The sequence below is a fragment of the Acipenser ruthenus genome, chromosome 40, assembly GCF_902713425.1.
Source record: "Acipenser ruthenus chromosome 40, fAciRut3.2 maternal haplotype, whole genome shotgun sequence".
NCBI classification, from domain to species: Eukaryota; Metazoa; Chordata; class Actinopteri; order Acipenseriformes; family Acipenseridae; genus Acipenser; species Acipenser ruthenus.
In genome coordinates this window covers 3791206-3813101 of record NC_081228.1, presented here as the reverse complement: position 1 = coordinate 3813101, position 21896 = coordinate 3791206, and the positions used below count along the sequence as shown (strand labels likewise).

The window sequence follows — 21896 nt, the reverse complement described above, 5'->3', positions numbered from 1 at the left end:
TGCAGTACGGTACGTACTGTATAGTTCTTACAATGTAGCAATGTCTAAGGTCCGTACAGCTTCCCCTCTCAGTGCGCAGGCGCAACACGGGAGGCGTCGTCCTTACAACAGACATGGGGTCTTCGGTGGCAACACTTTAAATATTGTTATTATTATTATTGCTGATATGCTTTTTTAATGGGCTTAACAATATTCGTGCACCGTTTAAATCAGCCAGCTGTACTGTTTATATTTTATTCACTCTGTTTCACTTTTTTTTGGTGTCACTGGCAAGTTTGTTCGACCTAGTAATGCGACATCTAATAACATTTTGCCCCAGAGAGTTGCTGATATCGTCTTTGCCGCTAGAACCAGCAAAATTATATTGCATTTTAAACAAAAAAAACGTATATGATTAATATATACCATTTTAACCCAAGTCGCACACCCCTTACTTCCGTTTGTTTGACCAACTTAAGAAACTGCACCCCTATATATCCGCCATGTTGGCTCAACAAGCTATGCAGTTTATTACCAGAAAACTGTTCCCATGTAGCCAAAATGGCCTAGTTTCATAACCCCTTCAGATAAAATAATACAAAGTTTATAAACGTAATGTATGTAGCAAAGCTAGTAAACTGAGCGACAACAGTATGAAATAAAAACGAGAAGTTTTAGTGTCAAGGAAGCAAGGATATTACTAGTCGGGAACCCGGATATAGTCGTGCTCCTGTGTCAGGTTTTTGTTTTTGGCGCGGGGATTTCAATGTTGACAGAAATCAGTAAAAATGGATTTGCTGGGAACTTTGGAATTAATGAAAATAAAGAGTGTCCCCAATGGTGAGTCTGTACTGATTTGACGCAGGTGGTTAGTGTCAGAAAACAGCGTGCCTGTGTAATACTGAAATAAAATTTAAGAAAGCAAGCATGCATCAGTTAGATTGCCCATAAACTAAGGACAGCATTGCTTTTGAATTGCCGAAATTGTTTTGCATTGTAACATTTAGCGTAAATACTAGAACTGCTGCATTCTTGCTAAGTAGAACCAGTCGTGTGTTAACAGCGTTTGTTGTTGCTTCTTGAGATTTTAAATTGATACATGTATTTATTAGTAATGTTGTAGTGCAGTTTTATACAAATAGTTTCAGAACTATTTTCTTTTAAACAGTTAAGGGTGAGGTTAGAAATTAGGTCGTAGTTGTGGCTCATGTAATTGTATGCCATATTAATATAAAATTATTAGCTGCCAGCAAACTGTTGGGCTTATTACCAAAAAAAAAAAACTGCCATTCATTATTTATTTATTTATTTATTTATTTATTTATTTATTTGGCAGACTCGTTTGTACACATGTACACTAAATTGTAAATGCATGTGTATATTAATTATTTCAATGGGTTCTGTTTTTTTGTTTGTTTGTTTTTTTTGAAAATATGACATCAGAAAATGTAACGTTTAAGCATCCTGTACAATAATGACGTCATAACGTGTAACTGCAGAACGGGCCCGTTATGCAATCGGGCGGGGTTCTAAACTTTCGATTTAGAGCCTGATGTGTTTTGTTGTCTTGGCAACCCCACCGCGTCACACGTTCGTTTGGTTTCCCTGCCCTGATTTCTCCTGCAGTGTGGGTGGATACTATCTGGGAGCTGGACTTCACTGAGACAGAGCCGTTGGATTACCGCATCGAGGGCGAGATAACTGAATACGGACTGGAGGCGTTTAAGAAGGTGTACAAATGCCTGCTTCCTTTTGCAACAGAAGAGCATGGAAATACTGAAGTAAGACTGATGATGCCCCCCCCCCCCCCCCCCCCCCAATCTTATCTCCCAGAGTCATCTTTCCTGGAGGGGGCAAGCAGGGACACGTGTAGCAGTTTGTAAACTAGTAATATTTTGGCCCATTACAGAGACTACCCTGCCAATTTAAGTCAGACAGTTTTGTCAGAGGCAATTGATAGTGTCCATGCTGCCGTGTTTTGTTGAGCTGTATGCAATGTAGTCAACTATGCTTATCATTAAAGACCTCTTTATTATCTGGGTAGATTATAGAAAATGTAGGATTCCACCGCTCTGTCTAGGTCACCTGTTCAATGTTGAAAAACATTGTTTTCCCTGTTGCTGCCAACCCCTGACAGCACAACAAAATCCCATTGAACTTTCAAAGGCGAAGGGCGAGCCCTTTACTCATGTAGTCAGATAAAGCCATGTCGGTTTGAGCCAGACTTGAACCCAGCGCTCCGGTTTGTTGTTAAAATGACCTGGGCAAAACGTCACTGAAGAAGGAAAGGCTCTTTCCGAACGAATGGCAGCAAACCGCTGTGTTTTGTTTTGTCTGCAGAGTGTCTGGAGCCGGTTTTCGGAGAGCGATGTTTCCCCCAGCGCCCTGGTAGCTCTGTTATATCACTTTGTACAGCTGGTCCAGAACAAGGCGGCCAGCGTGGCACAGCGGGAATACGCCCTGCACGCCGCTGGACTCTATTTCCTTCTTCTTGAAATCCCAGGCAAGAACCTGTACACATTTGCACTACCCATGCACTATTGCACTACTAATATGCCACTGTAGATATCACTTGTTGTAATCCTAACCTGTTGCATCCTATTTCATATTGTGTTTTAGTAGTACTTACTGTGAAATGAACTATATTTAAATATTAATCCTAAAACTACATGGAGGTTTCTCTGCCTCTTTCCAGTCTTTAAAACTTGAGAATGTCCAGTGTGCATTTACATGTCGAGTCTGTATGTTCAAATGTTTTGTTTTATTTATTACAGTCATTTCTGTTTCGTTTCATGGTGCAGGTAGTGTAGCCAACAGGATTTTTCACCCGGTGCTGTTTGACAAGTGCCTGGACACCCTGAAGAAGAGCTGGCCACAGGAGTCCGAGTCCGGGAGAAAACGCAAGAAGGATGCGGTCAAGAGCTCCCAGAGCGACCCTAAAAGCAGGAAGAGGGGCAGACCGGCCAGAAGGGATGAGTCGGAGGTCACTTAATGCTGCATTTCTTCCTTCAATTGCCCTTGTCTGTGCTTATTTTTACAATGCTGTCTATTATAATTGTTATTCTATATGGGTTGAATACTTACTTGTTTGTGGTGTTTGCAAATCAATCAATCAAAACCTTTATTGATCTAGATAAGTCAATATTGAGAACAAATTCTCATTTACAAAGACGACCCGGCAAGAGGCTCACAACACCACAGCAAACGGCGTAAAACACCATAAATAAGGAGTAAGAAAACACATCATCAAATCCAACCAGCTCTCTTCAGCACACAAAGCCAAGACTTGTAAAACACTTCACATGTGACTGTTGTTGTTGCATAAGCATCAGGGGAAAATAATAAAGAAAATGAAGTTCATAAATGAAATAAACTACTGTCTGTTTCAGTTTTGTTCTCTCCTCCTCCCATGTGTAGATTGATGAGGAGTTTGATGACGACGACCAGGAGGAGGAGGTCTATTTTTCTGGACAGGATTTGCTCCAGGTTCGAGAGGGTATCTTCTCCCTGCTCAAAAACCTCCTGAGGCTCCTGCCTAGATTCCCTCTCAAGGATAAGCCCCAGAGTGTCCAGCATTGCCTGCAGGTAACAACACAGCCGGTCAGATGGCGACCAGCTCTGAAAACGTCACCAAGAAAATGTTCAATTACAAAGCGTAACTTTCCGTCCAGATTTCCAGCAAAAGGGCTTTTTTTTATTTCAGCTGACATTGCCATTCAGTAATTGTAGGAAGTTTAAAATTGTTGGACACTGTCATTCTTTTTTCTTTTTCTTTTTAGATCTTGATTGAGCTTACGAACTTTGAGCCTGTCGTTGGACTTGTAGATTTTACTGGCGCGGCGTAAGTTTTCCTGTTGGTCCCTCTGTTGGTTTGTTATTATTCTATGCTGGTGCTCCCTCTAGAGAAACCACTGTGTATGTGTTTGATTTGGGATTTCTTTTAAAGGTCACACAAGTCAACTTTTTATTTGATTGGAGTATTCAGCATGTTAAAAAAATAAAAAAGTTATTCAAGTACTACAAATATTTTTAAAACTGAAATTGAAATAACTGGTGAGCTGTTTTTTCAATGGGCTCATCCAGTTGATATATTCCATAATAACCAGCTGGTTATTACTGGAAACGCGCGCTCATTAACACCAGTAACAGAGCGCGACCCCAGTGCATGCTGTGAGACTGAAAGGAATTCTAACCGTACCTCACATAATTGCTGTCTTCTCTCGATCGCTTCTCAGCCAGGAAACAAAAATTGCTCACTAGAGATTATAAAAAATACTTCATGGAGTAGTGTGTGATGAATGAGAATTTAATGTCCACCTCAGGGTGTGACGCTTAGATAAACCCCTTGAGGCTTCGCCATCAGTGTTTGTGTAGCATCCCACCCCTCGGGCGGGCATGAAATGATCATATCACACACTACCATTATTATCTATTTTAAAACATTAAGGCATACAGTCGAACCTGTTTATATTATAACGTTAATTCAACAGACCATTCAGTTGTCTAAATGTAGACTTCATAGGAGGCTGTGTGGTCCAGTGGTTAAAGAAAAGGGTAACCAAGAGATCCCCGGTTCAAATCCCACCTCAACCACTGACTCATTGTGTGACCCTGAGCAAGTCACTTAACCTCCTTGGGCTCCGTCTTTCGGGTGAGACGTAATTGTAAGTGACTCTGCAGCTGATGCATAGTTCACACACCCTAGTCTCTGTAAGTCGCCTTGGATAAAGGCGTCTGCTAAATAAACAAATAATAGAGATGTAGTCTTGTATCCAGCTTCTTCTTCAGTGGGCAGCAGTGTGGAGTAGTGGTCAGGGCTCTGGACTCTTGACCGGAGGGTCGTGGGTTCAATCCCAGGAGGGGGACTCTGCTGCTGTACCCTTGAGCAAGGTACTTTACCTAGATTGCTCCAGTAAAAACCCAACTGTATAAATGGGTAATTGTATGTAAAAATAATGTGATATCTTGTAACAATTGTACTGTATATACTCATGGCATACAAAGTGATGCAGTGTTCTAATCTAAATGCATTTCTGTCATAGAAGTGAGCTGTTCTTTTGATATTGTACAGGTAACTCCAGTTGTTTGTGGAATATTATTACTAGTATACTGAATCCGATTTCTTGCAGGGATATTACCAGAATGAAAAGCCTCCCTGAACTGGCCTATCATGGACTCCGGCTGCTGTGTTCTCCGATGCACGGGGAAGGAGATCAGGTATAAAATGAAATGGGCAGTAACCTTTCGGCTGCTGAGCATTTTAATTGGCATCTGATTTCCACGGATTGTGAAGTCTTATCCCCCTTTTATGTTTCACAATTAAGAGGCACGGATAATATATTCATAAATAATTAGCGTGGCACTTGCGCAGCGTATTTACAGACATGCTTTATGAAAACAGTGCTGCGACTGTAATGCGAGTAAAGTACTATAAAAAGAGAGAGAGTGCACCTTAATGAAAACTTAAACTGAAAATAAATCTTTTCAGACGGTTCGTCGGGTTTTCCATCGGATTTTGTACGTCATTCTAATGATGAGCACGGGGGAAGGTTCGAATCCTGTTCTGCTGTCTGCCACTCAGCATGTGGTCAGCGCTAGAGAGCAGGCCATCAGATTTGTGAGGTAAGAAACGCAGCACGTCTGCACCATCAAGTAAAAAGCACAGGGCTCAACAAACCCATCTTCTAAACTATTCCTAGTCAAGCCGTCCTTCATCAGACTGAAGTTGTATAGATAATGATTTTGTGACCTAGGACACCCATGTAAAATGTGTTTTCAAAATTAGTGTTTCATTACGTGAACGCTTCAGACCAATACAATACAGGTAACCATGGCAATAACTGATACAACACATTTTGCACTGTTTCTGCACAGAACACAGTAGAACAAATCTGTACGTAGTAAGTTATGAAATAACTTTTATTTGTGTGTTTTTTTACTTAGTCATATAGTGGATGAGCTGAAAGAAACAGTACTGCCTGTGTTTCGTATTCTGCTTCAACACATCTGTGCGAAGGTACAGTAACAAACAGAATATCCATTGTGTTTACTGCATTACCCTGGAAATAGCTGAACCCAATTTGTGTTGCAACATTGGTATGTAACTGCCGGTAGCTCTGCCTCGGTGTTACTTAAATCTGAAGTTACTTTTGTCCGAGTCAATCAAGGAATGCCGATCTAGTGCTGTAGTGTAGCATGCAACCCCCCCTTTACTTTCTAACAGTCTTGCTAATTAACATCTAGCCCTATGTGCAACAAAACTGTTTTCAGGTGTTTTCAGAAGGAAGATTGTACAGTGCATGGCAGTGATTGGATACAGTGCCCCAGTTGACTAATGACCCAAGGCATGTGAGATACAGACAGAGAAATACACAAATCCGTGATAAAAAAAAAAAAAAATTGCAATACAGAATGTAACATGCAGGAAGCACAGAGTAATGAGTGTAAGCCTGCCCTACATGTCGCACTGTAATTGCAGGTAACAGACAAGGCGGATTACCGCACGTATGGAGCCCAGGCCCTGGTGAAGCTGCTGTCCAAGCTGCCTTGTGTAGAATATGCTGCCTTCATCAAGTGGCTGTACAATTACTCCCGCCACACCAAGGTGACCCTCACACAACTGCATTTCTTTATTCTATTGCATATCCGGCAGCATGAGCATCGAGTTTCAAGAGCAGTTCATATCGTTCAGCTGCTCAGTTAAACACTATGAGAATATGCATCCCAGAAGGGAGGGAGGAGGGGTACCTACTGGACAATGCTTTGCTTACAGCCTGGGATCTCTGCACCGAGAGATAAGAAACACAACTTTCACAATCGCATCTGAAATAAGTGCTTTTGATTTGAGTACCGATTAAATAACCAGGAGGGCCACATGACTTTAGTTGCAATGCAGTAAGGAGGTTTTTTTTATTTTTTTATTCTGTTGTTTATTGCAGCTTGCTTTTGAGGTATGTCAGCAGTTTAGATTTTAAACATTTAATCATTTTCTAAGCATTAAGCTTTTAGAATCGTGCATTACTATGCATTTCATATATGTAGCGATCATAATGGAAATATTGTACACAATCTCATCCACATTCATGCGTTAGCACCTCCTACAAAGCAACAGCGCTCGACAGTGTCTTTTTGGATTGGTTGCAAAGTGTTGTTTTAAAGGTGTTTTAACCCGTCCCTGCTGCCTGTGTTGTCTTGCGCAGATCCCGTACCGTGTGTTTGCACTGGACGTGGCGATGGCTCTGCTGGAGCAGCTTGAGCGCCAGGCGGACGAGGCCGTGCCCCCGGAGCAGGTGCAGTTCCTGCAGCACAGGTTCCTGATCCAGGTCATGGTGTTTGGACGCTGCTCTGACAAGGCTCCCACTGTGCGCAGCAGAGCCCTGTCCTCCCTTGCTCAGTGCCTCGAGCTGCAGACTGCCACCGCTGTCGGAGCGTTTCAGGAGCTTTTGCAAGGGAGTAAGTACTGTTTGTGGACGGTAATTAATTCAGCCTGAAGTTCGACGACAGAGCGATGATACAGAAGTGAACTACAGTCCATGAATTTTAGGTTATTTTTGTTAGATCTTAATAATATAATAATATATCTTTAAAATAAGGTTTCAGTGGGTGTATATATATTTATAGATTTAACAGTGAATTTGTTTTCAGTGTTCATTTTACGTATTTTAATTATGTACAGTTTATTTTTTGTATGCTTTTGATAAAATTAATAAATGTGCTCTCAAACAATGTCTTCAGCTTCAGGACGATCAGTAGACGAAGAGGGTCTCGCAACATCACCAGACAACTCGGACGGTAAAATGCACACTTTCCTTTCTTCAATTCTCCAACCCTTTAGAAAAACACTGTATGGGTTCCCCCGTGTCATCCATACATATGTCTGTTATACTTATGACCAGTTGTTTGTAAATTAACAGTATGGTATGTCATTTTATTGTTTTGTATTAATATATGTATTTTTTTTTTGTTATTCAAAATCCAGCTAGTGCCTCTGCAACGCATAATCAGCAGAAAACACTGGGGGTCTTTAAAACAATCGAGGTCACGAAGAGGGCGGATGCCACGGTTTCTGAGGGCAAGTCTTCATAGCTTTTTCATTTTCAGCACTGAGATGCTCATGCATTGATAGGTTAGTGGTTCAAGTGGCCTTTTTACAGTGTATGTTTCTATTTTAATTGCAGCAAAGGAGATTATTGCAATGCTTAGACTGCGGGCAGGTGATGAAAAGACCAACGTGAGAAAATCGGCTCTGCAGGTAACCCCTTTTTCTGTTTTTGTTGTTATGTAAGGGCTATTCTTTCACGGAAATGTATTCTGAAGTGCAGCAATTAATTGAATCGGATTCATTTCAGCTCTTCTCCTGTACAGAGACCAGTCTGTGTGGGTGTTTAACACCAAGCTACTTGTAAATGCAGATGTTCCCAATTGTTTACCGTGGAGCACAGTGTACCCTCTTAATGATCTGAACACAACAGCATGTAGATCTGTTAACATTTCTCGCATTCAAATGGGGCTCTTCTGTATATTAGGCCTATGAAAACCAACATCTTTGATAGTGCGTGGGAATTCTGGCTGAAAACCAAAGTAAACCAAAAGGAATAATTTATATTAAAAAATTTGAAATGCGCAATCTGAATGTCGTTTTTACCAGAGCCACTGTGACCCCAATGGGGCTTATTTTATAGATCTTACTGAATTTCTGTGATCTAAATTGCGCTGCCATCGAGATTGGTAAATACGTCCTAGGTCTACCGCTGTTCTTTTATGGGGGGAAAAAAAAAGATTTTATTGAAAAAAACAAACAAACAAAAAAAAAAACACTGATGATGAACTGAAACATATTCTTGTGTAATCCACCTCCTAATTTAAAAATGAAACATCACTGGTAATTAAATCTAGAAAATTTGCCAGTCCAGACTTCTTTTTTTTCTGTGTATTTTCGGTCTGCAGGTGTTCACGAGTCTCCTGAAATACAGGGTGATCCCCTGCACCCCGGAGGACCTCTCCACTGTCCAGGAGCGCTGCAGAGACCCCGCCGTCTCGGTCAGGAAACAGGCTCTGCAATCCCTCACGGAGCTGCTTATGGTGAGCTGCTTTCACACCCACAGCCCAGCTAAACAACGCCCCTTTCTAGGTGTGCTGTTCAGGGTTATACTCTCATTGCATAGCGGTTTGAGCCACGTGTGGTGTGGGATGCATCCTTTCTGGTTTCCACCAAATTCACGAACGAATTTCTACTACCTCATTATTGCAAAATGACTGTCTCCTGTATTTGTCGATGTCTTAACCCTCAAGCTGTACAAGATCTACTGTACGTCCTACCTCTAGCAGTCATAAACTGCATCGTAACCCAGTTTTGCTGCTGATGTTTGCAACGAGACCTTACTATTATTTAGAACCGCATCATAAAAGAAGGAAAAACTGAAACTTTATTTTAATGGGAAGATCTATTATTTAAAAAAAAAAAAAAAAAAAAGTATGTTATCTTTGCACCCAGGCAGCGGTTAGTAGGACTTCTTTTCTGTGTAATGCCTGGGTTTGCCCTGTCAGGCTCAGCCGGGTAACAGATTGGTGCAGGAGTCGTGGCTGACCGGAGTGGTTCCTGTCGTCCTCGACACTGAAAACTCGCTTCAGGAGAAGGCACTGGTCTGTTTGGATCAGACGATCCTTCACCACATCAAACACTATGACAAGTACAGCAATGATGACAGCCACCAGAAACTGGCCTGGGACCTTCTGGCCCACCTAGGGGGCGAGAGCCAAGAACTCTGGTTAGTGTCTCGTGAGCAGTGCTAGTTGTGTGTGGCGGTGGGGGAGTAACACGAAGTCTTAAACACTTTTTATAAAATTCTCGCTAGTTACTTTAACAGCCTACTATTGTTTTGAAATGTCTTTTTATTTCTTTGACACTCCCTCTTGGGTTGGCCTATTTTCATAATTGGGTTTGAGTCGGTTAAGAACCTCATTTTTTTTTAATATCCCAAGATAATGGGGGGCAAAAAATAAAAAAATTAAAGAAAGGGATTGTAGAGTACTGGACATCTAGTGGCCAATGTTGATGTTGCATGTTGAAAAGTCAGCTTCCTTCCTGTGTGTAGCAGGTTAATAAAGCAAGTGAAAGAACAGACTGCCCTTCACTCGTACTGTCTTGTGTCCTCTCCTTTTGGACCACACTTCGACAGTAGGTAACATGTATTGTTTTTTTTTTTAAATTCTTGATCCCTCTCTCTTCTTTCCCCAGTCGTTACCTAACCAAAGCCTTCCACATCTGGTCTAAACAAGATAAATTCTCCTCCTCTTTCATCAACAACCTGATCTCGCACACCGAGACGGAGAACTCTGCTGCAGCCTGGATGCTGCTGGCCAAGGTGGCAGGATCGTCCCCCAAACTCAATTACAGCAAGATTATCGAGGCCTGGGATAACATCAGCAGGTCAGAGTGCTCCTCTTCCTATTTAAAAAAAAAAAAAAAAACCTGCTCACGGAAATGAAAATCTTAGGACAAAATAAACGCAATCAAGCCGTTTGAAGCCCCTTTTATCGTCTTTACAGGGGTGGGGAAAATACTTGGATGGCACAGGAATTAACTAAGCTCATTTTGGGGCGGGATTTCAGCTTTTTTTAATGTGTTGTTTCATGTTGAATTATCGTTGCAGGGAACAAAACACTAGCTCCAACACAACTTGCCATGTGCTGTGTGTGATCGGACACGTTGCGAAACACCTCAATGAGGGCACTAAGAGACGACTGGTCGGTATGTATCATAAAATACAAAAACAACCAAACGATTTGACCTTTTAGAACACCTGGCACGAACATCTTGACGTTACCATCGGCATTCTTTTTGATTTCTATATTGAACAGATGATCTTAGTGTGTTACGTAGTGCCTTTGGTTAATAAAATGGGGAGCGCCGTTTTAGACAATGTCACCAGGCTAGTTGTGAATTTACTGTTGAAGGCAGTGGGCCCCCTTTTAATAATCTAAACATGTAATTGCACACTTTGAAGAATGTGTTCATTTCATTGCATTAGTCCAGTACATAAATGTATGCTGAAGTACAGTTTCTCATTGTACACTCACCTGTGACTGGCTGCCCAAGCACAACCCGTCATACGGAATTCCTTTGTTGTTGTGTTCCGTCAGGTGACATCATGAAGTGGCTGAAGGCCTTCCATTCCCCCCTGGTCGTGGTGAGCGCTGCTGTTGCTGCACTGCATAAACTGGGCCAGAGCGAGTCTCTAGAGGAGACGCTGGTAGGCATCAGTCCATCAGAACGCTGCTACAGAACGTGTGCGCAGTGGAGAAGGGCCATTCCATCAAAATGGAGTGCATTATTATTATTACTGTTGGAAAGACTTGAGGCTTCTGTGTATTAGGAGAGGTCCATCGTGTACCATTCTGAGATATCCCTGAAGTAGCCTCCTTGGGAGGAAGTATTTTACTGAACAAGATGACATTGAAATTTAGCTTAATTTCCCAAGCATGGTGTGCACGAGACTGCAGTAAGATTCTATCTTTCTGTGCAGAGCTTCTTGAATCTGCACTGCGGACAGCTGGTCTCTCTCTGTGACTCCTATCTCTCTAACATTGTCCTCAATGAGGATGGAGCTGCGTGTATAGATGAAGACCTGGTGGTGAGTACATTGTTATAACGCCTGTGGGGACAGGGATGCAGTGCAGGTACGGTACTTTTTGTTTCAGCAAAGGTTTTGTGACAGTTTTCGGTTTGATTCTCTTTGCCAGGTGAAGTATATTTTCACTCTTGGAGAGGCTGCTCTCCTGTGTCCTTCCAAAGTGGAGAAACGAATCTTCCTCCTGATCCAGTCTATCCTGGCTTCTAATGTTAATCTGGAACCATGTGAGTAAACATGAGACCTTGTTCCCTTTCATATAGAGAGCATGGTCTGCTACGGATTGCAAACCTATCATGTTACCCAGAGGTGGCCAGAGTTGGCATTTCCAGTCCTGGTCTTTGTTCCAACCCTGTTGTAATCCGTCCAGACCCGGAAGTAGTTCATTACCTCATTGTACCTGTTAAAGAGCGGAATGGCCCTCCAGGATCGTGATTGGACGCCCCTGATTTGTAATTCATGCCATTGACTCAACTTGTGGTTTATTTTATTTAGCTGCTGGAGACGGAGACAGTGAGGATCTCCTAGCCTCGCAACCCCTTTCTCAGTTCAAGGCCTCGGCCATGCCCACTGTGGTCAGGGCTCATGCTTTCATCACCCTAGGTAAGGTACTGCCAAGACCCCAACCGATGAGAGACGTTCCTCCAACAGTGGATTGTTACTTTTGTACTGCTTTTTACATCACTGAAACAAAATACTTTTGAATAAATATTGAATATTAAATAAATGATCCTTGCACTGTACACCTGATGCAGTAAGGCTGGCATCTATTTTCAAGCATATCTCTGACAACAGATAAACGTGTAATCAGAATTGAAGTGTGTGTGTGCATTCTTGCTCAAAAGAGCCTACTTCCCACCGTTTTGGTGTTTTTAACATGCGTTTGTCAATGGAAAGTGTGTTTAAAAACAAACAGTGGATGTACTTCTAGGCTTTTGATGCCATGGTAACAGTACTCACTTATTTCTGTTGAAATCTAATACACTAGTTTAGCTACCTTGGCATCAATAGCCTAGAATATTAACGCACGTACTGTACTGTCGATTTCTAGGAAAACTGTGTTTGCAGAACGAGGACCTGGCTAAAAAGTGCATCCCAGCTCTGGCCCGGGAGCTGGAGTTGTGCGAGGACGTTTCCATTCGCAACAACGTGATCATTGTGATGTGTGATCTGTGTGTGCGCTACACCACCATGGTGGACAGATACATCCCCAACATTGCCATGAGCTTGAAGGACCGGGAGCCCTCCATCCGCAAGCAGACCCTCATCATGCTGACCAACTTGCTCCAGGTGCCTGAGTTCACCTCTCCACTCTTCATAGCGCTGTCTGAATTCCTGCCCAGCCGATAGCTGGCTTGCAATTTGCCTGAATGCAAACTAGACTAGTGTAGCTTTTGTTCATTTTTGGTTTCTGCAAGTTGTCATTTACTGTTTGTGTTCTGTGAGAGGTGGAGTGTGCAGCTCCTAGCTGGGATGAAACAGAAAGGATAAGGGTTCTCCGATGAGAAGGGTTATGCACAGACAGTGCTGATGAGAGTAGCAATCGTTTTAAAACTATGTTCCTTTTAAGGTGCATTTCTAACAGGTAATCTTGAAAACAAATTGTGAGGGACTTCATGGAATGGCACATTGCATTTTAAGTGATCTTTGTTGGAAGGAGATCCACAGATTTGTATTTCTTTCTTTATTTTGGGGGATTTGCTGGTAAATAGCATTTTATATACGTTTCTTTTCTTATTTATTTTCTTTTCCAGGAGGAGTTTGTGAAGTGGAAGGAGTCTCTGTTCTTCAGATTTGTCAGTGTGCTAGTTGACCCAGACCCCAGCATTGCCAGGTATTTGTATCCAGTCCCTTTTTAAAAGTGAGTCATTGTGCTGCACACATCTCTAGAGAGCAGCTCTTGTACAGTTGTTGATGGAAAATGTGACAAGGTGATGATGGCTTATTTTTCAACTTCCACATTAGTACAACACTACACATCAAAATTACTGTCCGTTTTAACCCCAGTATAACCCCAGGTTAGCAACTAAAAATACACACAAGTGTGCCCACATATACACACAACAAAATCGACAACGCTTTATTTAAATGAATATTGATATTAAATGTGTGTCACTAATATTGGTTTACTTGTGTGCTGAAGAAGACGTTTCCGCTGCACGCTGTGAAAGTTGTGTTTTCTGTTGTGTTGTAGGTTGAGCGAGTTCTGTTTAGTTCATCTGTTGCTGAAGAGGAACCCTGTTATGTTCTCGCAGCATTTCATCGAGTGCATTTTCCATTTCAATGGCTACGAAAAACACGAGAAGTATAACAAATTTCCACAGACCCAGCAGTAAGTCATTATCTGCGTTTCTCACCAATGATGCAACTTATTCAGTCTTGCAGACCTGTAAAAACGTACTGAACCCTACAGACCAGTTCATTGGTCCCAGTTCTGAGTCTGCTCGTTCTATAGTTGTTGAATTATTTCTGTATAAGACTGTTTGTTTATAGTCGGGTTGTATTTTCAGAAAGTTCACATTATTGCCTTTGAAGTGTCAATGTTTAATATTAAACTTCCCAACAGAGAGAAGAATCTGTTTTCCTTGAAAGGATCTAAAAACAAAGAGAAGCGGATGAAGATCTATAAGTTCCTGCTTGACCATTTCACAGACGAGCAGAGATTCAGCATCACCACAAAGATCAGCCAGAATGTTCTTGGTATGTGCGGTCATGCTTCAAAGCTCATGTGAAGCCTCTGCTAAGAGCACATGGATACGTGGAAGTTTGCAGTGCACCCAATGTTTTCAATGTGTTTGCATGTTTGTTTCTATGAAAGCTGGATCGATTTGAAGATGTGTAAAACACCTTCATAAAATATTGGGGGACTGGTTTGCTACTAGAACACTCGGGGCTGACGTAGGAGAAAGTTGTAGCATGCATCTGAAATCAGTGAAATCCAGCAGTCTGTTTTATTTAACTTTTTTTTTTAATTTTTCCTTCTGTTTTCTCCAGCTAGTTTTGTTGACGGCATCGTCCCCCTGGATAAGGAAGCCAGCGATTTGTTGTCGGACACGTTTGAGGTCCTGAGCTCGAAGGAGATAAAACTGTCGACCATGAGAAGCAAGCCTGGCGAGGAGGTGCAGCCGGACGATGACGAGATCGCCATGGCGACCGCAGTCATGCAAGTGGCCCAGAAGAAACTCATTTCACAGGTCGGGGTCTGGAACAGCGTCACGGTTTTGTTTTATTATTGCATGACGGTAGAGGGGTTAAAAGATGCAGAAGGCGCACTTTAAATGAACGCAGGCTTGAACTTACCTTTTAATTTTTCTTGTTTGTTTTGTAATCGCAGGTCCAAAAGAAGATTTTCATTGAGAACGTCATCCCTATTATCACTTCGCTGAAAAGTATGCTGGAACAAATGCGTATTCCAGCCCTGAGGGAACTTATGAGCTACCTGCGGGTAAGAAATCACTGACTCCAGGGTAATATTAAGCAGCCCGTTGTGTCTATGCGTTCTCAGATGAGAGTGGACAAGTTTCAAAAATTTAAAACGCAACATTACTGCCATGCAGTGGGCCTGTGCAGTACTGCAAACTTGACTAAGCAGGATATTATTGCACCACGTTTAGTAGAGGCAAGGCAGATTCATATGAATGTTTAATTTTGTTACAATTCATGGTTTTGCAAATGTCTGCTGTGTAACACTGCAGTGCATGCAACTCTCTTTGAGAATTCAAATGTCATGGCTCTCCTTTCACACCTTCTGAACCGTTGATGATGATGATGATGATGTTTGCTTGTTTTGCTGCTCTAGGAAATGATGCAAGATTACCGAAACGAGATCAACGATTTCTTCGCTGTGGACAAGCAGTTGGCAGCTGAGCTGGAATACGACATGAAGAAATATGAAGAGCAGCTGGAGAAGGAGAGAGAATCTGAGAACATGAGCTCAACAATACAACCTGACATGGCAGCTGCACCTGGAACACCAAGGGTAGGTCTACCAGGAATGAACAAAACCAAAAAATAGCTTTTCATTGTACGTTTCATCCATAAATTGAAAAATAAATTAAAACTATTAAAAAAAAAAACTGTACTGTACACTGAAGAAGACACTAGCCGAAACATTTGTCTACTTGACTTAGTTCCATAAAGCCCGACTGTACCTTATAACTTGGGCAGTAGGGTAGATCTTCTGAGGCTTGTTTAGGCTGTAACAAAGAATACTGTAATGCTACTGAATCCTCTATCTCTTGTTTTGAAGCCGTCTCCTCGCGGATCTCCAGCTGCTGCAGTGTCAGTCTCCGGTGGGGTTCGAGCCCAGACTCCAGGAGCTGCCGCTGCTTCACCTCATGGAACTGCTGCTGGTTCAGCAGGCACACCCCTGCAGCCTCATACCCCCTCTGCAGCTGTGTTCACCTCACCCAGACCAGTGGTGCCTCAGGCAAGGTGAGCAAGTTACAGAGAGGTTCACAGACTATTCAACTGTTCACAATCACACAGGCTACGCAAAGTATTAATTATTTTAAATGTAGATCTCCAGCAGCACAGAAATGCTGGTTACCTCCCCAGTGCGATGTTAAGATCAAAGTGTTGCATGCGTAGACTGGTCAGGTGAAGGAGAAGCAGACTAATGGGCAGAGGCTGGGCGCGAACTGGCGACCGCAAGCGAGCATCTATACCACAATGCAAAAGAGCTTGTCTGAGCTTTTAACCTCATCTCACTGACGGGGGACAGGTCAGAATCCGTAACAGCAGTGTATTACGCAACACTGCCTGATGCATGTGCCTGATGCATGTACCTGATGTACTATTGTGGTAAACAGAAGGTTACAAATGAAACCTTTTTTTTTATCTTGTATACGCAGGTTAACATTAAAGGTATGTTGTTTTTTTTTTCACAGGAAAATGTCGCTCAGTACAGCCGCCATACTGAACTCCGCCAAGAAAGTAGCCGAAACCCTAAGAAACCAGCGCAGCAGGTGTGTCAGTGGTGTAACTCCTGCCCCCTCTGGAGAGAACAGCCCCTCGAGCAAGCCAGGTACACTGAGAAGGGCAATAACTGGGATCATTTTCAGTGCAGGAAGAATTGCTGTTTTTCTTGCATCTTGCGAAGGATTGGCCACGATTCAGATCACGTGACCCCAATATCGTTAAGACGCAATATAACGTGAATTCTTCTACATTTATGCAAGCAGTGCATAGTCTTTAAGATTTCTGCTGGAGATAGCGGCTGTTTTATTTATTTATTTATTTCTTTGTTTATTCATTTCCCCCTCCCAGCATCTTTAAGAGGCAGAGGTCTTCGTTTATCCAGTTCCAATTCATCAATGATTGAAAGAGCTATCAGTACTCCGGACAGTAAGTAATGCACATTCACGAGTGATCGCCGTTCTTTAGCCATGTGGGTATGTGCTCCATGTGTTTATGCTGGAATGAACTGTAAGTCTGTGCACCTGTCTGTTAATGGAAACAAGTAGACATTTTTTGTTTTTTGTACTTGGTCATAGATAGGAAGGTGCATGAGCATGTATAGTACTCGCGATAACAGCCTAAGAATATCAATACAATACAATACAAATGTGTTTTTATATAGTGCCCTTCATGACATCCCAGAGCGCTGTACAAAGTTACAAATAAAACGAGAGCTTGTATGTACAATACACTCCAACCTACAACCAGTTATATCAAAGCACATTAAAAAAAAACATATCTTTTCAATTTTAGACTTAAAATAATCCATCAACCTGCATAATGTCAACCGGAATAGAGTTCCACAAACGAGGAGCACAACAGCAAAAAGCTCTGGCTCTAGATTTTTTGGAAAAAAAGAACAGATGGGAATATACGTAGTAGTACTTGGGGATATGCTGGCCCTAATCCATGAAGGACCTTAATTTAATTGGGTAATCCCTACAGAAGTGTCTGCATGTAAATATTTCGAGTTTGTAATTGAGAGATATAGTCAGTAGTGTGGCTATCCGTTTATACTGCTAACACTTTGTCGTGATCATGTTGCAGAGACCATTGAAAATGTGACTTTTAACGCTGGAGTCAGTTACATCAGCATGTCTGAAAAAACAGACCAAAACGTTCTTTGCCTGGTGTCGCCAGATAAGCCGTAAGTACCTCTACAGTAACTTGACTTATGCAGTGGGGGGCACGCTGGAGGGATGGGAATCAAAAGCCATGTGTTTTGACCTCTGCATTTTCTCTCAGACCCCCTCCGCCCCGGCAGTGGAACGTGGAGTCTCCGGTCTCTGTGAGACAGACCAGACGAGGAAACCAAAGGAAAACTCCATTGAAACCAGCCAATTAGGACGCCAGCCCACGGGCTCATACAGGTCATTTGGAGTTGATTTTTGGAGGCTGTGTATGCAAGTTTGAACAGTTTTGGCTTTGAAATGCAGTTTCTAATTTTATCACGCTCAATTATAATTTACTATAACCATCATACACCAGCTGCTGTTAAATATAATAATTGCCTTTTTATACTATACAGTTTAATAAATCTCTAATACAAAGATGTGTGCAAAAAAACCATAAAGATGATACGTTTCTGTTATGTATGCCTTAATATTGTAGGTACTGTGAATATCACATCCCCTTGAGTATAATAAAACACAAAAGTTCAGGACAGTTGTAAAAGTGAGTTTTATTATTAAATCACAAACATACAGTTTTGGAATTCACACTTTTAGTTTTGTACAAGGGTTTGCAAATGGAACTCAAAACTTCAAAAAGAAAAACCAACAGAAGCGAGGGACCAACCACACCATCGATCTTGTTCTCAAAGTCTTTTGACATAAGTCGTTACCAGTTGGGTAATTGAAAAAATGAAACAAAAAAAAAACAAAACACCCTTTTCTTTTTACTGCATTTCTCAAGCATTAATACAAAAGGTCTTAACACTGAGGCAATTGAGACAAGGATGGTAACTGCATGAGCAGTGCCATCCTCAAGTTTTTATTTTTATTTTTTAATAACACTGTTTCTGCCTTTTTAAAAGTAAGGCTTCACACAAAAGATGACAAGTGGTATTAAATTTTTTTTTTTTTTTTTTTTTTTTTTTAAACATTCCCAGAGAACTCTACAAAAGATGGCTATGGCCTTGTGGTATATAGATGGTAACCTGTTTCTGCAAACATTTCCTGCTTCAGCAACCTTATTCAGGAAGTTTTTTTTTCTACTCAGAATTGTGTTACTAGTTTAGGCACTAAATACATCATAAAAAAAAAACTAAAAAAAAACGTATCCTATTCTATTTTTTTTATTTATACAATCTAAAAAATAATATTCAAAATCTACTGGAAAGGCTGGCTATTTACAAAATAAACTTCCAGGAGATATGTTGTACATTTTCACAGGCAGTAAAAACAAAATCAATTGCAGTCCTATTTCATGCAGCTAATCTTTTAATTTGTTTTAAAAGAACATTATTGGAACTGTGCCTTGTGTAATTGAGATTGCGTATACCTCTCAGGATCCTAACCAACATACAGAAATGTTAACCCTATAAAAAAGACGCTCACTGTAGGGTACTTTACTGTAGAGTAAAAATGATTCTGTTGGGTTTTGGCTCATTTTAAATCATGCAATGCATAGTTTCAGATTTTTACACGGCCACATTTTCCAGCAGCTGTGGGAATGCAATACCAGTTTTGTATTGAGTCGTTCTACCTGATAACTCGTGTTATTGCTCACTGGAACACAATTCTGCTCTTTTGAACATATTATTGCCATGCAAGTGACTAAACCCAGCTTGTTCTTGCTGATAGTACAATGTGTAAGAGTGCTGGTCAGAACGGTCTAGGATACATAGTAGAACAATGCTTTCACAGATTCGGGTTACAGAATACAAAACGCTGCCTGCAACGAAAGGCACGTGAGAGGTATAAGTATAGTGCAAGTTGTATAATCAAATGGCTTATTGGTAAATACTAGTACTTTTGAGAACTATACTTTAGGGATTATGAGGTGACTGAATGCAGCATTGTCTTCAGAAGATCTACACAATGCTCAATGCTGACAAGCCATGCTGTCATTTTACATTCAGAAGTTGTGACACTGAAATGTTGCCATTTGCACTGTCTGTCTTGCACTGGATGTTCGTGTTTTATGTACGGTTTGGTTGATGAAATAGCTGCTACTAATTCTATGAATGCTTGAAAGAGCAAGCCTGTTGAAACGCATCTTTGAATTGATTTTGTACGTTGCTCTTGCTATTCTGTGGTGTTTGCAGTCAGTCTGAATGGCTCTGGGTTCTGTTTCTCCAATGCTGAGTTCTCATTGTTCCCTAAAGCAGTCTCTTGCTTTGAATGGAATGAGGAAGCCTCTTCAGTCAAAGCCAGGTGAAGGCAGATTTAGAATAATGATAATATTGGATCATCATAACCCAGACCCCTAGATAATGATTGCAAACACAGTAAAATAATACAATAGTATAGACATCTAAAAAAACACACACACACATTACATTAAGAGCATCAAAATAGTGGTAACGCTGCCAGCAATCTGCACCTATTACTCTCTACTTCCATTGGCATCAAGTCACACAAAGAGTTCATACACAGTTCATAAGAAGAGTATGAAACAAAAGCAACTCATAACATGGCAATTAAACCATGTAGTACATTTCATGCATGTGCTTGTATGCTTTAATAAACATTACACAGAGACAACCAGCACAATCATTCACTGTTCAGCATGAAGTACATGCCCTAGAAAGGTGCATTATTTTAGTTAATTTCTGTAATTGTAATACTTTTGTTTATTTTATACTAATTAAAAAAAAAAATAAGCCATCCAGGGAATGAATATCTTATATTTACACAAACAGTTAGCAGGCACAGGTGGTCACTTAAAATTAAGAACACACTGCAACGATCCAAGAAGACAGTGTCTACCTGAAACAAACTGGGATCCTGTGAACATTTCTTCCTTACCTCCCATAAGACTGTACATTAACAATATACATTAACCAACACTTTCGGGTGGTCCTTTACATTTATACCATCCATGCAATTCATCCATAGCTGGTAACACATATATACTCTAGTATTAAAAAGAAACTTGCAAATGCATCTTTTTATTACCTCTGTAGATGTAAACACCAGTAGTTAATTTCATATGGTGTAATACGGGTGTTTACAAACCCAATACTTTGATATGCTGTGGCAGTACTGAACAACATACAACCATTGTCTTTATTGGTTAACATTGTTAGATTTGTAAAATTATAAATCTTGCATACAGAGTGGTTATAAATGTGAAAGTTAATTTCAGAACTAAACTACGTCAAAAAAAAACAACTTGGATTTAGTGCTAGTATTATACAAGTATTATAAAAAGTAAAACTTTATCTATAGGCATTTTAAAATATATTCCATCAAAAATAGTTCGACTGAAACTTTGCTGATAAAATAAAAAAGGTACACATTATATAAATGACAACAGGTATTTAGCCAGATGATTTCAATATTAACATACGCTTTTTAAATTGAGCTTCCAAACCTGTGCTTGTACTAGAAGCTGACCTGCAGTGGTTGGGAGATTATTCTGATGGCGTGTGTGTGTGTGTGAGAGTACTTTTTTATTATAGAGAGCTACAATACAAAGCAACACATTGCAGAACAATTCTGTTTGACTGAATCAAGCAGGAGACTTGTGCTTCTGTCTCTTATTTTTTAAATCATATTTTAGAACCATCTGGAGCATTTGATGACACAATTACAACTTTAGTATACAGTATATTAAAATGTACTGTACATACCCGAACCTACAACTAAATTAGCTTGTTAACACGCTATTATTAACAAACAGGGTCAAAAGCAAAGACTCTATTGGTTTCTGTAGACCTAAAGCTCTGGATCTGCTAAGGAAAAGCAAGCGCTTAGTGCTGAGGTTAGTTGTTAAATAATAGCTGTCATCACCTTTGGCAAACTCATGTAGTTTCGTAGCACACTTCAAAAATACTTTTTTCACCAGCGGCTCATTTCGCTATTACACAAGCCAAAGAGTTCAATAAGGAGGTATTTTGCTTTTGACTTTTCTCCTGTTTTTTTGTCTTCTGTTCGCTGGGTTTTCAAATAACAAACGAGGACTTGTGTCGGAAATCTCCCTAAAAAGCAAAAAACAAAAACATGGAAACAATGTTGGTCCCTGTTATTTGGAGCAAATACTCTGCGGCAGAAAACACCAGAGAGCATGGATTTTACAAAAGAATGTGCTCTATACATACAGAATGGGGATATTTTAGATGCAGAACATGTCTAGCACGGCAAAGACAACCTCCCCCCATAA

General features: G+C 40.9%; 2 protein-coding genes across 3 annotated transcripts in view; one reads left to right on the top strand and one right to left on the bottom strand.

The window, feature by feature from the left end:
* The first annotated feature begins 232 nt into the window (after nt 1-232).
* Nucleotides 233-18452, top strand: LOC117397400 (condensin-2 complex subunit D3-L-like). Its single transcript, XM_034913182.2, has 34 exons — nt 233-819; nt 1606-1760; nt 2320-2482; nt 2781-2962; nt 3397-3564; nt 3759-3820; nt 5109-5196; nt 5468-5601; nt 5923-5995; nt 6458-6583; nt 7179-7431; nt 7714-7770; nt 7958-8050; nt 8157-8230; nt 8926-9060; nt 9526-9746; nt 10217-10408; nt 10632-10729; nt 11122-11231; nt 11505-11612; nt 11722-11836; nt 12105-12212; nt 12661-12899; nt 13364-13443; nt 13804-13941; nt 14176-14309; nt 14604-14803; nt 14944-15054; nt 15409-15588; nt 15859-16043; nt 16499-16635; nt 16878-16955; nt 17616-17715; nt 17814-18452. Exons 1-34 carry the CDS (start codon nt 768-770, stop codon nt 17911-17913), a joined length of 4449 nt encoding a protein of 1482 aa, XP_034769073.2. The 5' UTR covers nt 233-767; the 3' UTR covers nt 17914-18452.
* The window catches only part of LOC117397181 (junctional adhesion molecule 3B-like), a 33620-nt gene continuing 29955 nt past the window's right edge, over nt 18232-21896 (bottom strand). For both annotated transcript variants that reach the window (XM_059010159.1, XM_059010160.1), the window contains exon 9: nt 18232-21714. In XM_059010159.1, coding sequence (XP_058866142.1) covers nt 21679-21714 — 36 coding nt within the window. In that variant the 3' untranslated portion in view covers nt 18232-21678. The remainder of the gene's footprint in view (nt 21715-21896) is intronic.

What these genes read in the sequence shown, in the direction of transcription:
- LOC117397400 (XM_034913182.2), top strand. Translation starts at nt 768, where the DNA reads ATGGATTTGCTGGGAACTTTGGAATTAATGAAAATAAAGAGTGTCCCC. An exon ending in TCATGCTTTCATCACCCTAG is followed by an intron (nt 12,213 to 12,660) that starts GTAAGGTACTGC and finishes GTCGATTTCTAG; the next exon opens with GAAAACTGTGTTTGCAGAAC. An exon ending in CCAGACCCCAGCATTGCCAG is followed by an intron (nt 13,444 to 13,803) that starts GTATTTGTATCC and finishes GTTGTGTTGTAG; the next exon opens with GTTGAGCGAGTTCTGTTTAG.